The sequence below is a fragment of the Pristiophorus japonicus genome, chromosome 17 (genome assembly GCF_044704955.1).
Source record: "Pristiophorus japonicus isolate sPriJap1 chromosome 17, sPriJap1.hap1, whole genome shotgun sequence".
Taxonomy (NCBI): Eukaryota; Metazoa; Chordata; class Chondrichthyes; family Pristiophoridae; genus Pristiophorus; species Pristiophorus japonicus.
The window spans coordinates 57,049,961-57,072,002 of record NC_091993.1 but is presented as its reverse complement, the minus strand read 5'-3'; the positions used below and the strand labels follow the sequence as shown (position 1 = coordinate 57,072,002).

The 22,042-nt window shown below is 40.6% G+C and overlaps 1 protein-coding gene across 4 annotated transcripts in view; it reads right to left on the bottom strand.

The window, feature by feature from the left end:
• Positions 1 to 5,295: 5,295 nt before the first annotated feature.
• Positions 5,296 to 22,042, bottom strand: part of LOC139227751 (ligand-dependent nuclear receptor-interacting factor 1-like) — a 34,686-nt gene continuing 17,939 nt past the window's right edge. For 3 of the 4 annotated variants that reach the window (XM_070858745.1, XM_070858747.1, XM_070858746.1), the window contains 4 exons: positions 19,422 to 21,132; positions 15,223 to 15,534; positions 13,382 to 13,903; positions 5,296 to 6,295 (listed from right to left, as the gene is read on the bottom strand). In XM_070858745.1, coding sequence (XP_070714846.1) covers positions 5,858 to 6,295; positions 13,382 to 13,903; positions 15,223 to 15,534; positions 19,422 to 21,132 — 2,983 coding nt within the window. In that variant the 3' untranslated portion in view covers positions 5,296 to 5,857. Of the gene's footprint in view, positions 6,296 to 12,082; positions 12,199 to 13,381; positions 13,904 to 15,222; positions 15,535 to 19,421; positions 21,133 to 22,042 lie in introns of those variants that run through there. The other variant, XM_070858748.1, reaches the window with a different exon arrangement.

Below are 22,042 nucleotides of genomic sequence, written 5' to 3'. Positions count from 1 at the left end.
TCCTTGATGAATTGGTCTAGAAAACCATCCCTTATACACTCCAGGAAATCCTCTTCCACCGTATTGCTACCAATTTGGTTAGCCCAATATCTATGCAGATTAAAGTCACCCATGATAACTGTTGTACCTTTATTGCACGCATCCCTAATTTCCTGTTTGATGCCATCCCCAACCTCACTAGTACTGTTTGCTGGTCTGTACACAACTCCCACTAGTGTTTTCTGCTCTTTGGTGCTCCGCAGCTCTACCCATAGACTCTAAATCATCCAAGCTAATGTCCTTCCTTACTATTGTGTTAATCTCCTCTTTAACCACCAATGCTACCCCACCTCCTTTTCCTTTCTGTCTATCTTTCCTGAACATCAGCCTAGAGAATGGATTGATTGGGGTATTAAGACTCTGTCCAATTTTCCTTCTGTGGTTAAGGGTCACCGTGAACACTTATTAAGCGATGTACAAGATATGGAAATACCAAAAGAGTATGCAGTACTGTACAGTTGTAGCAGGATTTCCCTACTTTTATACTCCATCCACCTTACAATAACATCCCATTTACCTTCCTAATTACTTGCTATACCTGCATGCTAACTTTTTGTGTTTCGTGTACAAGGACCCCCAGATCCCTCTCCACCTCAGCATTTTCTAATCTCTCCCCATTTAAATAATAAGTTACTTTTTTATTTTTCCTACCAAAGTGGATAACCTCACTTTTTCCCATATTATACTCCATCTGCCAATTTTTTGCCCACTCACTTAATCTATTTATATTCCTTTGCAGGTTCTATGCATCCCCCTCACAACTTGCTTTCTCACCCATATTTATATCATCAGCAAATTTGGCTACATTACACTCAGTCCCTTCATCCAAGTCAGTAATATAGATTGTAAATAGTTGAGGCCCCAGCATTGATCCCTGTGGCATTCCACTCGTTACAGTTTGCCAACCTGAAAATGGCCCATTTATCCCAACTCTCTGTTTTCTGTTAGTTGGACAATCCTCTATCCATGCTAATATATTACCCTCAACCCCGTGAGCTTTTTATCATGTGCAGTAACCTTTAATGTGGCACCTTATCAAATGCGTTCTGGAAATCCAAATACATGATATCTACTCATTCCCCTTTATCCATCCTGCTCGCTAAATCCTCAAAGAACTCCAGCAAATTTGTCAAACATGATTTCCCTTTCATAAAACCATGCTGACTCTGCTTGACTATATTATGGTTTTGTAAATGTCCTGCTACTACTTTGTTAATAATGGAGTCCAGTATTTTCCCAATGCCAGATATTAAGCTACCTGGTCCATAGTTTCCTGTTTTCGGTCTCCCCCCTTTCATAAATAGGGGCATTACATTTACGTTTTTTCAACCCGCTGGGACCTCTCCAGAATCCAGAGAATTTTGGTAGATTACAATCAATGCATCCACTATCTCTGCAGCGACTTATTTTGAGACCCTAGGATGCAGGCCATCAGGTCCAGGGGACTTATTTACTTTTAGTCCTATTAATTTGCCTAGTACTTTTTCTCTAGTGATAGTGATTGTTTAAAGTTCCACCTCCCAATAGTCCCTTCATTATCAATTTTTGGGATGCTTTTAGTGCCTTCTACCATGAAAACCAATACAAAATAGTTGTTCAAAGTCTCTGCCATTTCCCTGTTTTCCATTATTAATTCCCCAGTCTCATCCTCTAAGGGACCAACATTTACTTTAGCTACTCTCTTCCTTTTTATATACCTGTAGAAACTCTTACTGTCTGTTTTTATATTTCTTGTTAGCTTACTATCTTCTCTCTCTTCATTATTATTTTAGTCGTCCTTTACTGGTTTCTAAAAATTTCCCAATCCTCTGGCCTTCCACTGTTCTTTGCTACATTGTATGCCTTTGTATTCAATTTGATACCATTCTTTACTTCCTTAGTTAGCCAAGGATGGTTCATCATCCTCTTAGAGTTTTTCTTTCTCACTGGAATATATCTTTGCTGAGAGTTATGAAATATCTCCTTAAATGTTTGCCACTGCTCATCTACCATCTTATCCTTTAATGTATTTTACCAGTTCACTTTAGCCAACTCTGCCTTCATATCTTTGTAATTGCCTTTATTTATGTTCAGGACATTAGTTTGAGACCTAGCTTTCTCACCCTCAAACTGAACTTGAAATCCTACCATGCAATGATCCCTCTTCCTAAAAGCTATATAATTCAAATAGACATTGATTCATAGACTGAGGAATATCATTTCTACATGAGCCCACTGGACGTGTAGCACATTCCTTGGAAGGAACTATATCACATTTGTGCAAGTGTATGCAGCTTTGAGATAATTGAACATCACTGTGCAATCCATTCACAGCTATCAGGTTTACCCAAAACCTTTCTTCATGTGTACTTGCAGTTCCATTCACCACAACAACCTCTTGATAGGAAGCTCTGACAGCACCTTTGTGATTTAGAGATTGTGTAATAACCATCAACCGTACTTGTACACACATCAGAGCTGTTCCAGATCTCTGATATATTACATTAAATGATCAAAATATCTAAAGATCTTAAGACATTCAAACAGGAGGAACTCTACACAAGTGTGAGCTTGTGCTCAATGGGTAACACACTCGCATCTGAGTCAGAAGGTTGTGAGTTCAAGTCCCACTCCAGGGACATGAGCACATAAATCTAGGCTGACAGTCCAGTTCAGTACTGAAGGAACGCTGCACTGTCAGATGTGCCGTCTTTCGGATGAGGCATTAAACTGAGGCTCCGTCCGCTCTCTCAGGTGGACATAAAAAAAATCCCATGGCACTATTTCGAAGAAGAGCAGGGGAGTTATCACCGGTGTCATGGTCAATATTTATCTCTCAATCAACACAACAAAAAGTTTATTTAGTCATTATCACATAGCTGTTTGTGGGAGCTTGCTGTGCGCAATTTGGCTGCCACGTTTTTCACATTACAACAGTGACTACACGCCAAAAGTACTTCATTGGCTGTAAAGCACTTTGAGATGCCCGATGGTCATGAAAGGTGCTATATAAATCTAAGTTTTTCGTTCTTTCTAATTCTTTACAAAACAGATAAATAGGATATTCGGCTGGTGCACAAGATTGAGGGGAAGTTTTGCAGAGAACAGTGAGACTGTCAATTGGATATCTATGGCATTGTGAAAGTGTGTGATGGAGATCTTCAATGGGATTCCCCACGCCTGACTCCAAACCATCGCCAATATCTTTCACATCTCCCATTTTATTTATTGGGGCCAGGCCTTCAACTGCCTAGGCTCTAAGTTCTAAAATTGCCTCCCTAAACCTATTTGCCTATCTCCTTCTTTGAGACACTTCTTAAAACCTAACTTTTTGGACATCTGTTCTGATATCTCCTTATGTGACTTGGTGCCAAAATGCTGTTTGACAATGTTCCTGTAAAGCACCTTTGGGTGTGTTACTACATTAAAGGTGCAATATAAATGCAAGTTGCTTGCTGTTGTCTGATAATGAACTTTTGGTAAATTATGGGAGTAATTCATCTTTGGAGAGGTTATTCTGATAAAGTCGTAAGTAGTAATCCCAAAGTACGGAGTTTAACTACTCATTACAAATACTTCAAGCTAAGAAAATGTTGATAATTCCACAGATTAATATCATGGAACTCTAGGCACAATATGATGATTAATGGTTGATAAGGTTCTTCTTGCAATTGCATGGACATTGTATAAACGGCCATCTTCCCCGATAGACTGCTCTGTTAGGCTACTAGTCCTATTTAGGCCGTTGAACAATGAAGTTGATGGGAGCAGGTTGATAAATGGGGACTATGCCGCCCGCTGTCCTTTAGTTTTACAGCCTGTCTTCTCCACTTTTAAGAAGTTGGGATATACACTTATAAGATGGACAAGTATATTCTAACCTGCCCTATTGTGGACATCCTGAAATTTATTTGTGAAGAATGCAGTAGAGCCATCTCTCACTTAAAGTTCAAATGTCTTCTTCATTCAACTTTCGAAGAAACGCACTTGGAACTTAATCAGGTTAATAACCTTTGTGGAAGGGACAGAGTCCTTATAAAGCCCAACCGTTGGTTCAACTTGAATATTACCGTCAACTTGGTCACAACATCCTTTCAAATGTTTAGCATCAACATTTCAAATATATTAGTCTTTAAAACATCTTAATTATTTGGTATTATAACATACTATCAGCTAAGTTTGGTGCATAGTCCGTAGAGTATGCCTGCCATTAATTCTTTCATGCTAGATTTATCAAGCATAGCTTTCAACTGTTTCATTGTTTCCAGTCCCGCTTCTTCGACAGGAGTGATATGTGATATGAATCACAAAATGTAAGTTATTTGCGTGTGTATGAAACAACTGGCTAACATCAGATCTGTACATTCCCTTATTGAAACTGCGGACTTTATCCAAGAGAACCTTCTAAAAACGTAGAGAAAACTGAGACAGCATTTTGGTAGACCTCTTTTGGGGGTTGGCTGGGTGGCTTTTTATTGACCCCTATCCTTTAACGTATCTGTTACCAATCCAGAGTCGGTGCTGAAGGTTATAACCGGAATTTGGATAGAGCTTTTGGGCTTCGGGCTCATGATCATGATCATAACATTAAGGCAGAATGTTGGTCAGTTCTCAGCATTCGTGATCAGTTTGGAGATCAGAAGACGGAGGTATCATTAGTACTAATTAATTGACACTGACTGTTGATTCTCAATTGTTCAAATGCATGCAAGGCATATCCCAGTTATCTCAAATGGTCGTTTGATAATGTACCCTTTCATTGATTCCAACCTAAAGATCAATGGGAAACCCAAGTATTTGATGGAGAAATGCTTTATGTTTTGCTTCTCTTGATTTAGAAAGATGGCCACATTAAAAGAGACGTGTAGTGGCTATAAGGATCATTAGGCGTTTTGTAAATAAACTGGGCCTAGAAGGAAAACATTTATTTCCTTGAATTTGTAAAAATATACACAAATATAGTTTATGGACATGAGCGTGTGGGAGATGACCTGAACAATCTGAGCCGGAACTGCTATCTGGAACTTCTCCAATCTGAAGAGTGCAAGGATAGCGAGGAAGCGCGCCGGCCAATACATCCTGGTCTAGGGCTCCTCATCTTCATTGGGTGAAGGGCGAGCGGAAAGAAATATTCAGAATATTGAAAAATAATTTGCAATGATTTTGAAAGCAAATCCAGCTAAATGGTGCACACTTGGCAAATCGAGATAAAGGCCTGGGAGCAAGACAGTGACTGTTTTCTCAGGAAAAGGTTCGTGCTGTTGTCAAAGTTAAGGAGAAGGGAGTGATAAGTATCACTTTTTAATGAAAATACATGCCCAGATTAGTGTGGGCTAGCTCAAGTAAAGCTACAAAATGAACAATATTAGACACGTTATACGGCGATAAAACAGACAGATCCTAGAACATAGAAAAAGAGCTAATATTTAGATAACCCCAATTTGTCAACTCAGAACTTTCTCAGGTATATCCCACAAGAATAAGTTGCATCTTCTGGTTCAATGTATATTAAAAACACAATTGTATAGAAACCTTACAACTTACTAAACAAACCAATACGGTTTAAACTCCCCCTTACGTTGTACAATATAATGGAATCGCCATCCTAATTATAAATTATTAACTCCACCACAATTTGAGATAGCAAATTTTAAAATCCAATAAAAATAGCTGCTCAACTATGCAGCAAAAATAATATTTGGAAGATAAACACTTCAAATATGTGTCATCTTAACCTTCACAAAAGACTGAGATCACAAGAGACAGAATGGTGGCATCCAGTTCTTTAGCTAAGTATCAGGATAAGGGCGTGACCGGCTAGTTTTAATCAAGGAGCATTTTATAAAGGTGCCGAAACCTTTCTGCTCCGTATTGTCTCCAGAGCGGCCTCCTTCTCCTTCAGAATCTCCTTCAGCCTTCTTATTTTCTCATCACGCGTGGTCTTGTCCAAGCTTGAAGAAGGAAGGATCTCAGCCGTAGCCAAGTACTCCTTGGAGACAGACGAAGTGCCAGGCTCACTCTCTGTCACAGTGCTGCGAGACATCAAATGGGAGGATGGTGTTACCGTTCTGTCTCCGGGCACTGAGCTAGTTTTGAATGGCTCGTCACCACAGCGAGGGCTGGTGTGGGCCGTCCCATCAGTATTATCTCCTGGGAGACAGCTGTACGCGTGCTCCGATTCCCTGTTCAAAATCCACTTTTTAAAACGTTGTTTCTTATTTGTCGATGGGCACTTGTTACATTCCGCTTTTCTCTTCACTGCCGCTTTGGCCTTGATCTAAAATGAATAGAATCAGAACGTTAGCATAAGATTTGCATTATTGCTCCTAAAATATAGAAATATTATGTCCCAGTGTCATGTAAAATCATACGTTTTATACGCGTTTGTTCAATGATCTGTGTATTCCAGGATGAACTCGATCAATGCATTTTAATCTGTGAGATTGGTGCCGGGCAAACCGATCAGCCAAGTGACTTTGTTAACAAGTTTCAGGGAGAACAGTTGTGGGTGCTTAACTGTGCATCCCTGCCATTGACCTCCCCAGCCCCAACTTCTGTGACGGCCATGTAAAGCAAACGAGGTGTCGCGACATCCTCCATACACATCAAGACACACCGACAGAGGTATATTTTGTCTGCAGCCCCGGAGACAGTCCGTCCCACAGGACCGACATTCTGTGCCGCTAGCAGCTAGACTCTCTCTGCCCCTACCAACTAGCTTTGTGGGTTTCCATTCGCCTCTCTGTGCTGACCTTCCTTCCAAAGGCCAAATAGAAATTCGCAAGCCATGACTTTCAAATGATTATATAGCCATAAGTTTGAGCATACCCAGGTGGGCTGCTGCATCCAGGTGCTGTGGCCTCCGCGCTAGGATGGATCGCATAAACTGGAGTGACTGAAGTATCACTTGAATAGCATGTGGATTATCAGGCATAAACTCAAGGGGCATCAGCAATAGCCGAGTCAACAAAGTCCAATCCGACCCCAAAATATCTGAGCTCTTAATGAAAAGCTACTACTTAAAACGAGAGGCTGGGATCCAAGGTCAGTCCTGGAGTAGATAGAGAATATCTTGAAGGGTTGGACAATCAGAGTTACAGTAGGGTAGCAGCAAGTGCTGTGTGGGGAGCCCCAGCCATCGGGGTTGGAACTCCCACTGTTTCTAATTTGGATTAACCACGTGGATTTCGAAGCTCAGACTTTGGGTTCCCAGGTGATCAATAACAGGGGTCTGATAATTGAACCTATGGAGGCAGCTCGGGAGCTCCAAAATAAGATAGCAACATATTTGGAGGAACAAGTCGATGGCAGATGCAATTTAATAGGGCATGTGCTGCACATAGAGAACAAACACATGAATAGCTAAGGAAAACTTTGTGTTTTAGTGGAATCCACAATCAACAATCAACATGGCCAATCACACCGGAGCAGTAACCAGTAAGGCAAGTACAACGCTGAACGTTACCCCTGCAATAATGAAATACAATTCAGAGGAGCCATGCTCTGGTCAGACCACACCGTGAGTAGTGTGTCAAGTTTTGGGCACCAAAGTACATTCAAGCTCAGAAGGCAGTTCATAGAAGAGCCTTTGAGGTTGATCCCTACCGTCGAGTTGATCCCTACCGTCGAGTTGCAAGAAGATTGGAGAACTTTCAACCTCCATGTATGATCTTATAGAGGGATACAAGATAGCAAATAGGATGGAAAAGGTAAATCTGGAACATTGATTCAAATGAACCCATGAGAGTTGGAGAAAGGCACGAGGTTCCAACTAGGAAAAGCCACATTTAGGATTGATTTCAGGAAGTTCCTCTTCACACAGAGTGGTCAACACATGGAGTAGAATTTGGGGCACAGTGGGGGAGTGGCACGGAATCATTTTACAAACAATTGGATATTGTCGGGATGAATGCACTAAGACAGGTTGAATGACCTTCCTCATCTGTATTTATGAGATATTGTGAACAGTGAGGCTAAGAAGCCATGTGAGCTATTGCTGGCAACAATACAAGTGGGAAGATTAAAGCAATTTGCTAACTCTCTGGATCCTCCCTCACTATTGGCACGGTTTGACTTCAGCAAGGTAGTGATGGAAGAAAGCCACGTTTGGAGTGAACCTGGCTGTTTTAACAACTCTGGGCAGAATTTAGAATGGCTGGCTCAACATGTACCCTTACAGATGGGACTGGAGTTGTTATCTTCTCTCTTATCTGTTATCCAATACACAGTATGAAGGTTGGCATTCTGAGATGTAGTTGCAGGCAACAAAGTGTGTATTCTTAATCATTTCAGCAAGGTGTATAGTAACATGTATATTTAATTGATTCAAGCTCAATTTAATTAAGATCGAAGCATATTGTGACATGTATGATTACATGTATTTTGGAGGCTGTTATTTGATTATTCGTGGTTAAAAGGTAAATATGAAGTTGCAGTTGATGCATTCTAGGTCAATGAGCCCATGGATGTCAGTCACGCTGATGATCTAAGGTTATGCTTGCACAAAGTTGAAGCATCTTGTGTGCCTAAATTCATTCTATAATGGGAATATTGTGGATATTTTTGGGTCAGATACAAGCCTGACATTACTCCAAATTCAAAATTGCTCCGAGCCAGTAATAAAATATGGATTTGACTAAACTGAGTGAAAATCGATCACCCTTCTAGTTTGCAGTTGTCTGTATAAATGCTAACAGATTAACTGGAAACAATCTTATTTCCCAATAACGTTTTGTCACAAAGGACTACTTTGGCCAGGAAGGCATCTCCTTTCAGATTATAATAGGCCATGAAGTGAACGCGAATGCTTTTGTGCCGAGAGGAAAGATTATTGCTTGCTATCACGTGCAGCCTAAACTTCCCATGTGCCCACCTGCACTATCTTTACTCAGTTACACTAGAAAAGACTTCACAGAAAACCTGTGCATGCTACTATACATTTAAGACTACAGTAGAACATTTATGTGAACAGCATCTAAAGGCTAATTGAAATCTGCCTGTTGATGGGTGGGTCTAATGGTCAGCAGAACGTTTACATTTTCAACGTTGGACTTTTGGAAAGGAAAGTATGCCAATTCCTTTCCAGCAGGCAGAGTTTGAAGCCAGATATACAACATGCATCCAAGTTTGAGCTTAGATCCAGGAGTGTTCCTCACTTCTTTCCCCTGCGATAACCTATTCAGACAACTAACAGAATTCTATTTATGCTCCAAATACATCCACTTGAAGGATAAGTAATGTAGATATCTTTAGGTTCTGACCTAAAGAATTGAATATTCAGATTTAGACCTACATGATTCAGAAGTGGCTTTCACTAAACTACCGTTCCGCATCTCTCCAACCAATGTCCAGCTCAACACTATTCCACAAGCACCAATGCAGAAGGGTATTATTTTTGCACAAAGTTCCATAACTGCTATCGTATGCTACCAATATCCTAAATTGTTTTTCAAACCCCAATAGGGCTACACCCTTCATGGATCTCCAAGAACTAAGTAAGTCATTTGCAGAACTTCCTGAGATGCTTTTAGTTTCGATGAATTATTTTAAAGTTGTTGACCTGCATGAAGCACGAGTTTGGTCCCAATCTATCTTTGTCACAATTACTTCAGTTGTGGTAGGTTGAAAATATTTCAGTTTAAGGTACTATTTTTTATATTTGCCTTCAGTTGTATAAGTGCTCCCCAAGCTTCTGATGATTATTAAGGCATCTCTCGTGCAGGAGATCAATGTCTCTTCTGAGGATACTTGGCGTCAATTTCTTACCACCCAAGTGAAAGACTAGACAGCTAGTTTTTTGTTGCTTATAGTGAATGCCTTACTACTTACTGATGCATGTTCTCTTTGGTACTGAGTTTCTAATGCTCATAGCTTTCTGCACTGACTTTCTTACCTAGGGTCCTGTAGATAACAAAGTGGGGCTTATCAATTGTTCAGAAGCTCTTCATTCTTAAATCTAATCAAATTGCCACTAAGACATCAAGTTTTCTCTGATGTAATTTCTCACAGTCTAGCCGCCTTCTGATTCAGGTCATGAAACATAACAAAAGGTCATCAATGCATGAAGACCAAGCTGTCACAAGGTCCTACGCTTTCACAACTCCTCTACCTCAAATGAAATGTGACTTACTTAGAAGGCACTTGAAAATGTTCCAACTTGCAATTTTGCAACTCGCTGCAAATCATTTGGCTGGATGTCATTAGAGATCTTTATCAGCAGTCTCCGACCTAAAGATATCTATCTTATTCATCCTTCAACGGGGTGTACTTGGAACAATAATGGGCTAATGCATGCTAAGATATCTTGGTTTGTTGAATGGGGACTTCCTTAAGCCTACCTCATCTTAGATGCTGTTGAACATTGTCCTTAATACTCTTGGAACTTCATTTGACCCTTTTAGACTTAATAGTTCCGAGAACCTAACCTCTAAAGTGATCTATTGCATAGATATATCAGATCGAGGTCAAGAGGGCTCTTGCTAGCACATCTTTGTTCAATTTGTTCAGCCCAAGCTTGCCGTCCATACCTTGTTTTATCAAAGATGGTCTGGAAATGATGTAGAGATATTACCATATATTGGTTATTTGGAGTTGGCACCTCAATAGTTATTTGTCCTATCTGTAATATTAGTGTAACACACAAAGTTCTGTCATTCAATTAGTTGAAAGACAGCTACTATTGCAAGGCTTCACAAAGTGTGCTTCCTGTTCCACCAAATGAAGCATTTCCTCAGCCTGTGTACCCAACAAGTTAGCATTTGAGCACATTAAAAGAGGAGGTTTAGCCATAACATGGAAGGCACAAAGGTTCATGCTAGAACTTCACAAACCACTTAATTAATGGTCAGATTCTGCGGAATCTTTTAGCAGTGAGGCTCAGCAAGCAATTACCTTTGGTTATGTTCACATAAAGTACTTAACAGAATTAATAATAACCGGAAAAAAATTGTTTCCAATATCTGGGGGTTTATCCTAAGAAGCCTGTTCCTTTCTTACAGCAGTTTTATCATTTATCGCAGTTGTACTTGTCTCACTTTTCATGAGTTAAAGTATAAAGAATGCTACAATGTATACAGTGGCTTTTTATTTTAAAAAAGGTCCCACAAGTTCTAAGTAAGTCTATTCAAATGACTTTTGATATTACCCAAAGATTTCCTATATACAAGTTGATTGTCAAAATGGGCAGTTGGGCAGTTGCAGTATGTTTATGTGAAATGGGCTGATTCATGTACCTTACTTCAAAATTGGTTGTGCCCTGTCAATATAGCAGGTGAGACTCTTAGGAATCCACATAGCAAATATAGGTTCTACTCCCATGCAAGTGCACAAGATGAAATAGCAATTTCCGCCCAGGATTGAAATTCTGGAACTGCCTTAATTAGGAACTTAGCACAACTCAACTACTGGCTCCAAGAGATCACTGACTTGCCTAGTTCAAACTGAGGCTGGTTTTACATAAAAGCATGCAATGGGTGAAAAATATAGTACACAAGATCAGAAAGTATATGTTTTCTGAAGTCCCAAGGTCCAAATCTTAACCAGAATCTAATGTATCTCTGCAGAAAGGACATTTACTACATAGTAGTTGATCATATAACCAAACAAAGAGCCATTTGAATGAAAAATCTCAAGCCATAATTTCCTGCCTGAATACAATCAGCAATATAACATATGGTGACTATTTTGGATCTGAAGGGCTCACCGCAAAGCTGATAGGAAATATTTAATTGGAGTTTTGACACATCTAATCTCAAATAAATGTGTAGTGGATCAGTAGCCTTGTGCACCAGTGGCCTATGCAAACATGTACAGTGCCCCATTGGCACAGTCAGTACAAAGCCCAAGGAGGGACACCAACAAGTTCCATAGTGGCTTGATATGCCCCCTAGCTACCAGTGTGAATATTGAGCCACTTGTACACCAAGATCCCAGGTCCTTGACATAATTAACGTCAGAAGGCCCCATTATCTTGCTGGCTGCAGGCCTACTTTCCCTCGAAGGAGGATATTCCAATGTTCAATTAAGAGCTCACCAAGATGGGAGACAACTCCAGGCAAACTGAACAAGTCAACATCTCACATTAGGAAGACAGACATCAGAGGCACCAATCTTGAGTTACCACAGTAAAACCGCAGGAGTGCTTAATATATTCCTTAAAGCCCATCAACATCTTGGAAGTTTCTGAGATTTAAAAAACACAAGTGAACGAAGAAAGAAATAACTGAGCTTAGTGCCATCCGGGTGACAATGACAGATGATGCGTGTCATAGCCTTACCTAACAAACATCTATCAATCCCATAACAAGAACAAACTCATGAACAGGGAGACGGACCATCCTATAGCACAAGAAGACAGTAGCATAAGCTCTATATAAAAACCAGTCTTAAAAGAGACCAACATATAGGAATTCTCTGAAAACATCTTAAAACATATTTAAAGAAAAGAGTTCCAGAAAATCCCTCAAATCGCTACTTACTGGGGACTAAATCTTATTCAAACTTATTAAACTGATGAACAGAAAAAAAATTAAATGACACTGCATTGTGAAGAGGATGAATAGGATTGTAAGTGCTTAACCCACTGAAAAGGCAAATCATATATCGGAAGATTGTTAAACATGCAATATAGTGGTGTACCTACATAATTCACAGTGCTAGATTGAGCTCTGCATGTAAATAGAGTGAAATATACAGATAAATGTGCTCTTGCTCACTGAACACACTGATAGCAAGCCAGTTCCTTCAGGAAGTTAAAGGTGTAAAAGGTAAAAATGGCTTTTCTTTTAATAAATCAAACTGCGAGTGCAGGTTAGTTCAGGCTAGCTTAGGTGCTTTGCAATTTGCAAATGTATAATATCAAATGCATTCCACAGCGATGGACCAGATAGATCCTGGAGTGCAAAAGAAATCTATGGGATGTGACTTGGGTGTTTAGAACTCAGCAACAGCACAGTAAGTACCCAGTGTGTTGACCCAGGAATTCACACAAGAATGAAATGCATTTTTAGGTTCAATATATATTAAGTACACAATTAATTGGAACGCTATTCTAAACAGATCAATACAGCTGAATGACCACATATTCTCCCCTTACATTGTACAATATTGTGCAACCACCGGCCTCATTTTAAATGATCAAGTTTGCTACAATTTAAAATGGCAAATATTAAAATTCAGTAAGTGGCTGCTCAACCATGCAGCAAAAACAACATTTCAAAAACAAACTTTAAATATTTGTCATCTTAAATTTACCAAGAGAGACTGAGCTCACACAGAAGGGTGAACATCCAGTTCATTAGATAAATAGCACGGCAAGGACACAGGCTCTTAATATTGATCGAGAGCATTATAAAGGTGCCAAAACCATTTTCTTCCGTATTGCCTCCAGCACGGCTTCCTTCTCCTTCAGAATCTCCTTCAGTCGCTTGATCTTCTCATCACGAGTAGCTTCATCCATACCCAGCTCAGGGAGAGGAGAGTAACCGCACGTTGCACTGATCTCAGCTATAGGGGAGTGTCCCATTGAGGGAGATGAGGTGCTGGGTTCAGGAACAGGGATAGTGGAGACAGCTGAGGGGTTGTGCACAGTATCTGTCCCAGTGTCGGGAGTCATCATGGGGGAGCATTCCTTCATCGAGCAGTCCTCCGGCGGTGAGCCGGGCTCAGGTGAGCTGGTGAACGCCTCCTGTCCACAATGAGAGTCGATGTGGGAGGTTGCTTCTGCACCGTTGGTAGGTGCTTCCGTATTGCAGACAGGAAGGCAGCTGTAAGCATGCTCAGTTTCCCAGTTTGAAATGGACCTTTTTAGGCGTTGTTTCTTAACTGTCACCGAACAGTTAATACTTTCTAGTTTTCTCTTCTCTGCTGATTTGGACTCAAGTTTAATCTAAAATAAAGAAGAAAAAAAAAAAATCAGAAAATCAAGTTTGTCTTGCATTTAAAAAAAGACACTGCTCCTTAAATTTTCAGGATTATTTTACCTAATTGCCATATAAAATCATCGGACGAACTTCAAAGCAATATATTTACATTTTTAATGAACCAAGTCCCTTGAATTTTGCGAGCAACTATGGCCAAATTTACTTTCAACCCGTGAATCAAGAAATTTTAAGGGATTTTGTTCTCAATATTGTGGTAGCAATATCACCTCTGAGTCAGCAGGTTGTGGGTTCAAGTCCCACTCCAGGGGCTTGAGCACATAATCTAGGCTGACACTTTAGTGCACTAGAGCAACTGCTGCACTGTTGGAGGCGCTGTCTTCCATGTGAGATGTTAACCATGGCTCCGCTTGCTCTCTCAAGTTGCTGTAATTGATACTAAGGGACTATTTGAAGAGCAGAGGAATTCTCCCTGGGTCCTGGACAGTATTCTTCTCTCAAATAACACCTAAAACAGATGGTAAATTTGTTTCACTGCTGTTTGTGGGACATTTCCGTGGGTAAACTGGCTGTCACATTTCCCCAAATTACAACAGTGACTATACTTCAAACGTACTTCACTGAATGTGAAGCATTTTGGGATAGCCTGAGGTTGTGAAAGGCGCTGTATAAGTGAAAGTTCTTTCTTTCTAATGATTCTAAGGTCAAAGTTTAGGCAGTATCTGAAACTAAAGAATATTACATTAAAGGAGCTTTCGAGTTCCCTTGATGAAACCACTGGGTAGGGGTGTCATTATGTGGCATAAACCAGAAAGTCTCCGTTTGAGACCAGCCAGGACACACGGGAGCTATAATTGGCCTGAGCTCTCGTGGACCAAGGAGAGGAGGAGGAAATCTTTGAGGCAGGATTTCTGTTCCTGATACAATGACTACTGTTGGAAAGGGAGACCAGGATTGGTTCTGCTCTGATGCTTTCCACAGTCAAGTAGATAATAATACTCACTGTTCAGGCTCACACATGAAGAATGACCATTTGACAACAGGACTGAACCTCTGTCAGTCCCTAAAGAAATGCAAGAATCATTATCTTGAGAGGAATGAAAATGAGGGGAAAATGCATGGAATATTAATATAGAATGTTACTATTTCTTAACCTACATATTTGGTAGTTACTACATAATAGACAGTGTACTCGAACAGTTACTGTAAACTGGTCCCCAAGTATTTGTCATAGGCTCAGTTACTACTCAAAATCTCACGCACAGAAGATTTAACAATTTTCAGCCGGCTTTTTAAATAAGTCAGTGCTACTGAAATTGAGATGTACCTCTATCTCCTTTGTATGGTATGCGTAATATTCTGCCTCTATGGGTTCCTCCTTTTTAACAACTGGAAGCATTAAATTCACTTGTGTCTCTTTACTAATTGCATCAGTCTCTAAGTTATCCATTTTCTCGGTCGGATGATGGGATGACTCTCGTGACTCCGAGCCTGCAGGGGAATTGCTTCTCTCCCACTGCTCCAGCTCTTTTGGGGATATTCTGGTCAGGCAGATTCGAAGATTGGTGCGAATTCCTGCCTTCTTCAGTAACTGCTCATCGGTTTCCTCTCTAGTAGTCCCACAAATCTGCTCCGTATGCTGATGGGAGGTGGGAAGAAGGAAAAGAGGAAGAAAGGTTTTAACCATTCAACAAATACAATCATTTTTTGGCAAATAAGCTGAAGAAAGGTGGATTGCAGTGCTCACAAACTAAACTGCACAGTGGAATAAAAACAAGCTTCAAGCAAGATACCACAACATTAAAATCACATTTTTTATCATGCCATTGATCTAATGTCCTATTCTTTTGATTCACAACTGTGGTGGTTTAAATAGTGTACAATTTATAATCACCGAGTGCAAATGATACCCGCTACAGACATGTTCAAGAAACATGCGAGGAAAATAAGATAGTGACAGTTCAAGAAACAGCATTGTAAACCATGCAGAGTGAAACACAGATCATCTCTACCCCAACATCTGAAAGTAGTAACATGTTACATTATCCTACATATTATATGCAATTGAAAAGGGAAGAAGAGTCTAGGTGACATTTTTATTCGGATTATTCCTTTTTTTATTAAAACAATATTCTTAAAAATATGTCAAACACTTTTGAAAAAAACTTTAAAGTGCCTGACATGAATAGAGACCTGTCGATTGGGTGTGCGTCACTGGCGGGCCATTCTATGATGTTACAGGCAGCTCACAGCATGGTTTCATGGGTCACGTCGGTCCAGCTGATCCCCAGTTGTGGCCTCATTGTAATTAATGGAGCTGCTCCAGGGATACAGGGCTGCTCTCTGTCGATGGCCTTTCACACAGCAGAAACTTGACTGGCAGGTTTCCACAGAAAATTGAAAATTAATTGAAAAATAATTTTATGCCTTCAGGGTGTGGAATGTTAGTCTTACAAAATGGAACACTTTCCACTCCAGGAAATCGTGCCAACATCAAACGTTCTCAAATTAGGTACAGCATGGTTAGATACAGAGTAAAGCTCTATCTTATCAATGCACCTCAGCTCCCATCTCAGAAGAGCAGCCTTTATTGCATCAGTGGAACATTCTTTCAGTTCCCACACTAGCCATTGAGTCTCTTGCCAATTCTGGACAAACATCAGTGATGTGTTGTGGGCCATGCATAATGGGAACAAGGTTTGAACCACCCAAATATATTTCACGTAGCACTTTAAAAGCACTCCTCCTTCACTTTAACCATTACATTTTTTTCTGAAGCAGAGTGATCATGACATACAGCAAAAGCCAATTAGCATCACATTAAAATCACAGAAGTGCCACATAATTTGTATAAAAATGGTATGCGGCTTAAGTCAGTGAAGGTAATTGAGACATAACACAGCTTTTGCATACTGCAGTGTTGGAGTTGATGTTGTAGAATAGAACAATCTCAGTTGGATAAAAGCAAGAGAATAAATGACTGACAGTGCACTGCAAGGAAGCATCAGGTTCAAGTGATAGTCAGTTCAATAATGCATGTCTGACATGACACTCAGCATACAGACATCTTCGAGCAGCTCATTGGACTGAACACTTTATATAATATTCTGTGGAATGAGTTGTGGGTTATTAATTGAGTAACAATCAGTAATAGTGTGAAAGTTTTCATTTGGAAACATTATGTACTTGATATACACACAGAAATCTAACATTGTCTGAATTGCCAATATATTTTTGTGGAAAATAATTTATAGACTTGAAGTTGACTGCAATAGGGATCACTAATAATCGAACCGACAATGCAGGGTCTCAAAGTGCAGAGTTATTTAGGTTAGAGTGGCAGTAGGAATTCTACGGTTTGCCTCAGCAGCCTGAAGCAGGAGAAATTGGGCAGTATTTCCACATCTCATCGCTATCCACCAACCACCCGGATGCTTGGTCAGAAAAGGAGTGGGTTCAGCAACCCCACGATCAAATAGCCTTTTGACAATCTCTGTATAAGTCTGACCATTTGAGAAAGATACCAAAAGGTAACAAGCTGTCTGGTGCAATATGGCTCCACAAAAGCCAACTCCTTGAGGAAGGGAGGATAAGAACTTCAGGTTAAACGTGTAGCTCATCTGAATCTGTAGGTACCCAATTTAAAAGTGGGGTCAGAAACATAACTGCTACTCGCATACACAGGTGCCCTCTCTGCAGCCTCAGTCCCATACTGGGAAGAAGGCCCCAACTATAAAAGTCATCTGTTTCTCAAAACCAGTTTACTGAGCACAACATTTCATGCTTCAACTAACTTTTAAACAGATAATAGAGTTTACTTTTGTCTGGACATTCTCAGTATTTACATATTACATTACAAAGGATTACCCAGGATATACGGCACAGAAATAGGCCATTCAGCCCAACCAGTCCATGCTGGCGTTTATGCTCCACTCGAGCCTCCTCCCGTCTTTTCTCATTTAAACCTATCATCATAACCCTCTATTCCTTCTCCCTCATATGCTTGTCTAACCTCCCCTTAAATGCATCGATACTATTCGCTTCAACCATTCCCTGTGGCACGAGTTCCACATTCTCACCACTCTTTGGGTAAAGAAGTTTCTTCTGAATTTACTATTGGATTTCTTAGTGATTATCTTATATTGATGGCTTTTAGTTATGCTCTTCCCCACAAGTGGAAACATTATTTCTGTATCCGCTCTATCCAAACCTTTCATAATTTTAATGGAGCGACTCCTAACAACGAACCAGAAGCTGCGCAAATTTTAAAAACAGGCACATTTTTAAAATAACCTTCACAACAGCTCTGCAGTCAAGACCCCCAACCATCCTAGATCAGCAGAAAACCACTTTAAGCGCTCAGTAATTAGCATCATCTCTCTCCTGCACTAATCTGTACTTTCCTGGGACCTTAACCTTCTGGAAATCATTTCTACCCTCAATCTTCCCTTACTGCGACAATCCACAGGTGTTTCTTATACAGCTTGCTGTCACCTCGCCATTTCCTAGTCTTCTCGTTCCTTCTCAACCTCTGGTATCACAGCCCTTTTTGCTCTTCACCCCGCATTGTCAATTTAAAAACAATTAACCTATTTTATCACTTGTCAGGGCTGTCAACATGGAGAAATGTCTGATCAGAACCACTGAAACAAATCAAAATCCCATTTCAAACAAGTGGTTCATACCTGAATAAATTCTACAATTCACACAATTAATAAATTAAACTAAAACTCTTTATTCCTCATTTACACAACAAACACAAAAAACACTGGAACTGCGCATGCGCAACTACTTCTGGTTCAGTGGCAGCAGTCTCATCCTAATTTTAAAGACCTCTATTAGGCCACCCCTCAGCCTTCTACTTTCAACAGAAAAGAGACCCAGCCTGTTCATCCTTTCCTGATATGTATACCCTCGCATTTCTGGTATCACCCTTGTAATCCTCTCTTTCTCTATATCCTTTTTAAAATATGGTGACCAGAACTGTACGCAGTTCTCCAATTGTGGTCTAACCAAGGTTCGATCCAGGTTTAGCATAACTTCCCTACTTTTCAATTCTATACCTCTAGAACTAAACCCTAGTGCTTGTTTTACTTTTGTTATGGCCTTGCTAACCTGTGTTGCAATTTTTAATGATTTGTGTATTTGTCACCTCCACCAATACCATATTGGCAAATTGCATTGACTTTTAATGAGGCCCGTTGCAACCTCAGATTTTTGCAGAGCGGGTAAACAAGGGAACATATTTTTTGTACAAAGTTTAAGTTATGAACAGCAATGACCGGAATATGCAATGGTTAACAGTTTAAAAAAATCTCAGCTCCACAAAACACAGGAAAGGTCTGGCTAGGGTCCAAAGTAGAATACGACTGTGCAGTTTAATATTTCAACAATGAGCTATTTTAACATTTAAAGCAGCCAAATCTATGAAGCATTCTTTCCCAGTGCGAAGTGCAGCACAATCAGACAATACAAATGCATCTTCATTCTATCAAACTAAACTTAAAAAACTATGCAAAGACTTACCTCGTGCAGAATGCCTGGTATACCCTGAGCCTTGTGCTGGTCACTGGCATTTTGGACACTGTCTGCCATTCTACAGGCGTCTGCGGACCGACTTAAGAATTGGTTCTCATTCTGCTCGACAGGTTCAAGAGAAGGATCCTCTGGTTCCTCTTTGATTTTGGTTAGTAAATTCTGTGATAAATCGGCAGACGAGGTGCTCTCTTTCTCTGTATGAGTCACAGAGGCTGAGACACTCTCTGGGCATGGACTGTGCACTCCACTGTTCTTCTGGACGACTAGGTAGACTTTACCGTTGTACATAACCAGGGCATTCTCCTTGAATGGAGAAAAAACGTCGGGCCCCATTTCTGTCGTTACAGTTGATGGCGATGGTATCAGGTTTGTTGTGTCGCTTTCCGCGTGCTGCTGATCAGCCAGGCTCTTTAAGATCTTCGAGGCCAAGTTATTGGACGATTTAACCGGAATAAGGCAGCGCGGAAAAGACTGGGGATTCTTCTGCACGACCCATTTCATCGGACTGTCCTGCAACTGGGCCTGCTCGCCATTAGAAAGTGCTGTAGCACTGGCAACAGCAGTAAGTGCTGCCGTGCCTGGAACAGGGCTGTCACCAGAGGTGAGGGCTGTGGCCAGCTGCACAATGTTCTTGGGGAGAATGTTTGGGAGACGCTTCTGCATGGTCTTCACAGTTTTCACTGGGCAAACGTAAATGACAGTCGGAGATGGTGTAGTAGATTCAGGCAGACTCGCAAGGTTGGATGCTGCAGTAGCCAGTATCTTCTGCTGGATAGCAAGGGGCAGTGAAGATGCAGGAACAGATTTGACTTCTGCATTTGCAGGGATCTGAAGATGATGGCCAAAGGGCAACACTGGAGACTTTAAAAGCATGTAAGTCTTCGGCTCCATAGCCGAAGTGGGAGATGCTTGGGCCTTTTGCACTGGTATACCAGGTAAAGTAACTGTTGTTAAATTATAAGCCTGTTGGTCCATAGGCAAAGTTGGAGATGCTTGGGTTTTCTGTGCAGCTGAACCAGACAAAGTAACTGCTGTCAGATTATAAGCCATTTGTTCTGGAGCCAATGTGGGAGATGCTTGGGCCCTCTGCACTGGTACAGCAGGTGATAAAGTAACTGTTCTTAGGTTATAAGCCTTTTGGCCCATAGTCAAAGTTGAAGATGCTTGGGTTTTCTGTACAGCTGGACCTTGCAAAGCAACTGTTGTTAGATTATAAGCCGCTTGGTCTGTAGCTAAAGAGGGAGATACTTCGGTCCCCTGCCTCGGTAACCCAGGCAAAGCAACTGCTGTTAGACTAGGGCATTGCAAAGATGCAACTGCTGGTGCTGTAAATATGTTTTCATGTGAAGGATTGACTGGAGGCATCATACTGTGACTGGCTGATCCTTCAAGCGCTGTTATTACAAACCTTCCTGTGTTGGTTTGCTGCAACACGGGAATACAAGCTGTTGGAGCACTGCAAGCTGTTGTTTTAGGTTGCGTTGCAACATGGATCAGGGTGGACACATTCACTTTGGAAGGCATACTACCAGTGGAAACAGGAACAGAAATGGGAACAGAAACAGAAACGGGAACAGTCACAGGAAGAGGAACAGCTGGGATGTAATGTCCAGGGATGTTGGAAAGTGGGATTAGTTTCAGGAGGTTCTTCCCATCCAGACTTGTAGTCTGCACAATCCGATACATGCATCCTGAAATGCTAGGAGAGAAATTAAAAAGTTTTATTAAGTGATAAGAGCATATCTATTTCTGTAACAAAGGATATTGCACTGTATCAGTAACTGAGCTTCAGCACATTCTGTCCATTTATCATCTCACATACAAATCGATTCTGTTCACACAAGCAGATGATGCTATGTTAACTCAACTGTGACAAAATAATGCCTTTTCGGCAAAAGAATTCATACATAAAACAGAACATCCATTGCATCATTTCCCATACATGTTTTGGAGTGCTTTTTTAAAAAAAATAAAAACAAAACCGTTTTTGTCATAACCGTTCTAGTATAGAGTAGTGGCCCTACTGCCTGTGAGTAATCGAGCTGAACAGCCATTGCCCTGTGCACAAAGGTTGAAAACAGGGGGACAGAACAAGGTCAATCAGGAAGAATTCATTAAATAATATTAAGCTTGAGCTTTCATAGCCTGAAGGAAAGTAAGGCTTTGGAGACAAGTACTTTCAGTTTTGAGATCCCAGGAAAGAATGAGCTGAAGGAGACTGCATGAGGAGTCTTGATTTCTATCCTGAATTTGCAAGTCGGAGGATGAGCATGTGCGCCAATGGATTTGAACTTGGGAGGAACAAGAGAGAAAATGCTTCAGAGAAGTGGGAAATGCTCAAACACATCAATTTCCATTTGAATATCAAGAAATATTTTTCATTAGCATTAAACAATTCATTGCACTCATTTAAAAGTCTACATTAAAGTCCAAATTAAAGCTACAACCCAGAATAGACACACATAATTTTACCTCACATACTAAATAGGAACTAAGATTACTGAGCATCACCTCACGACCCAAACCTGTTCTACGGAGGCCAACATGTTTTAACATCAGACTCACAAAGGGCTAATATCAGTTAACAAGTAATAGTGTTGTTCTCCCTC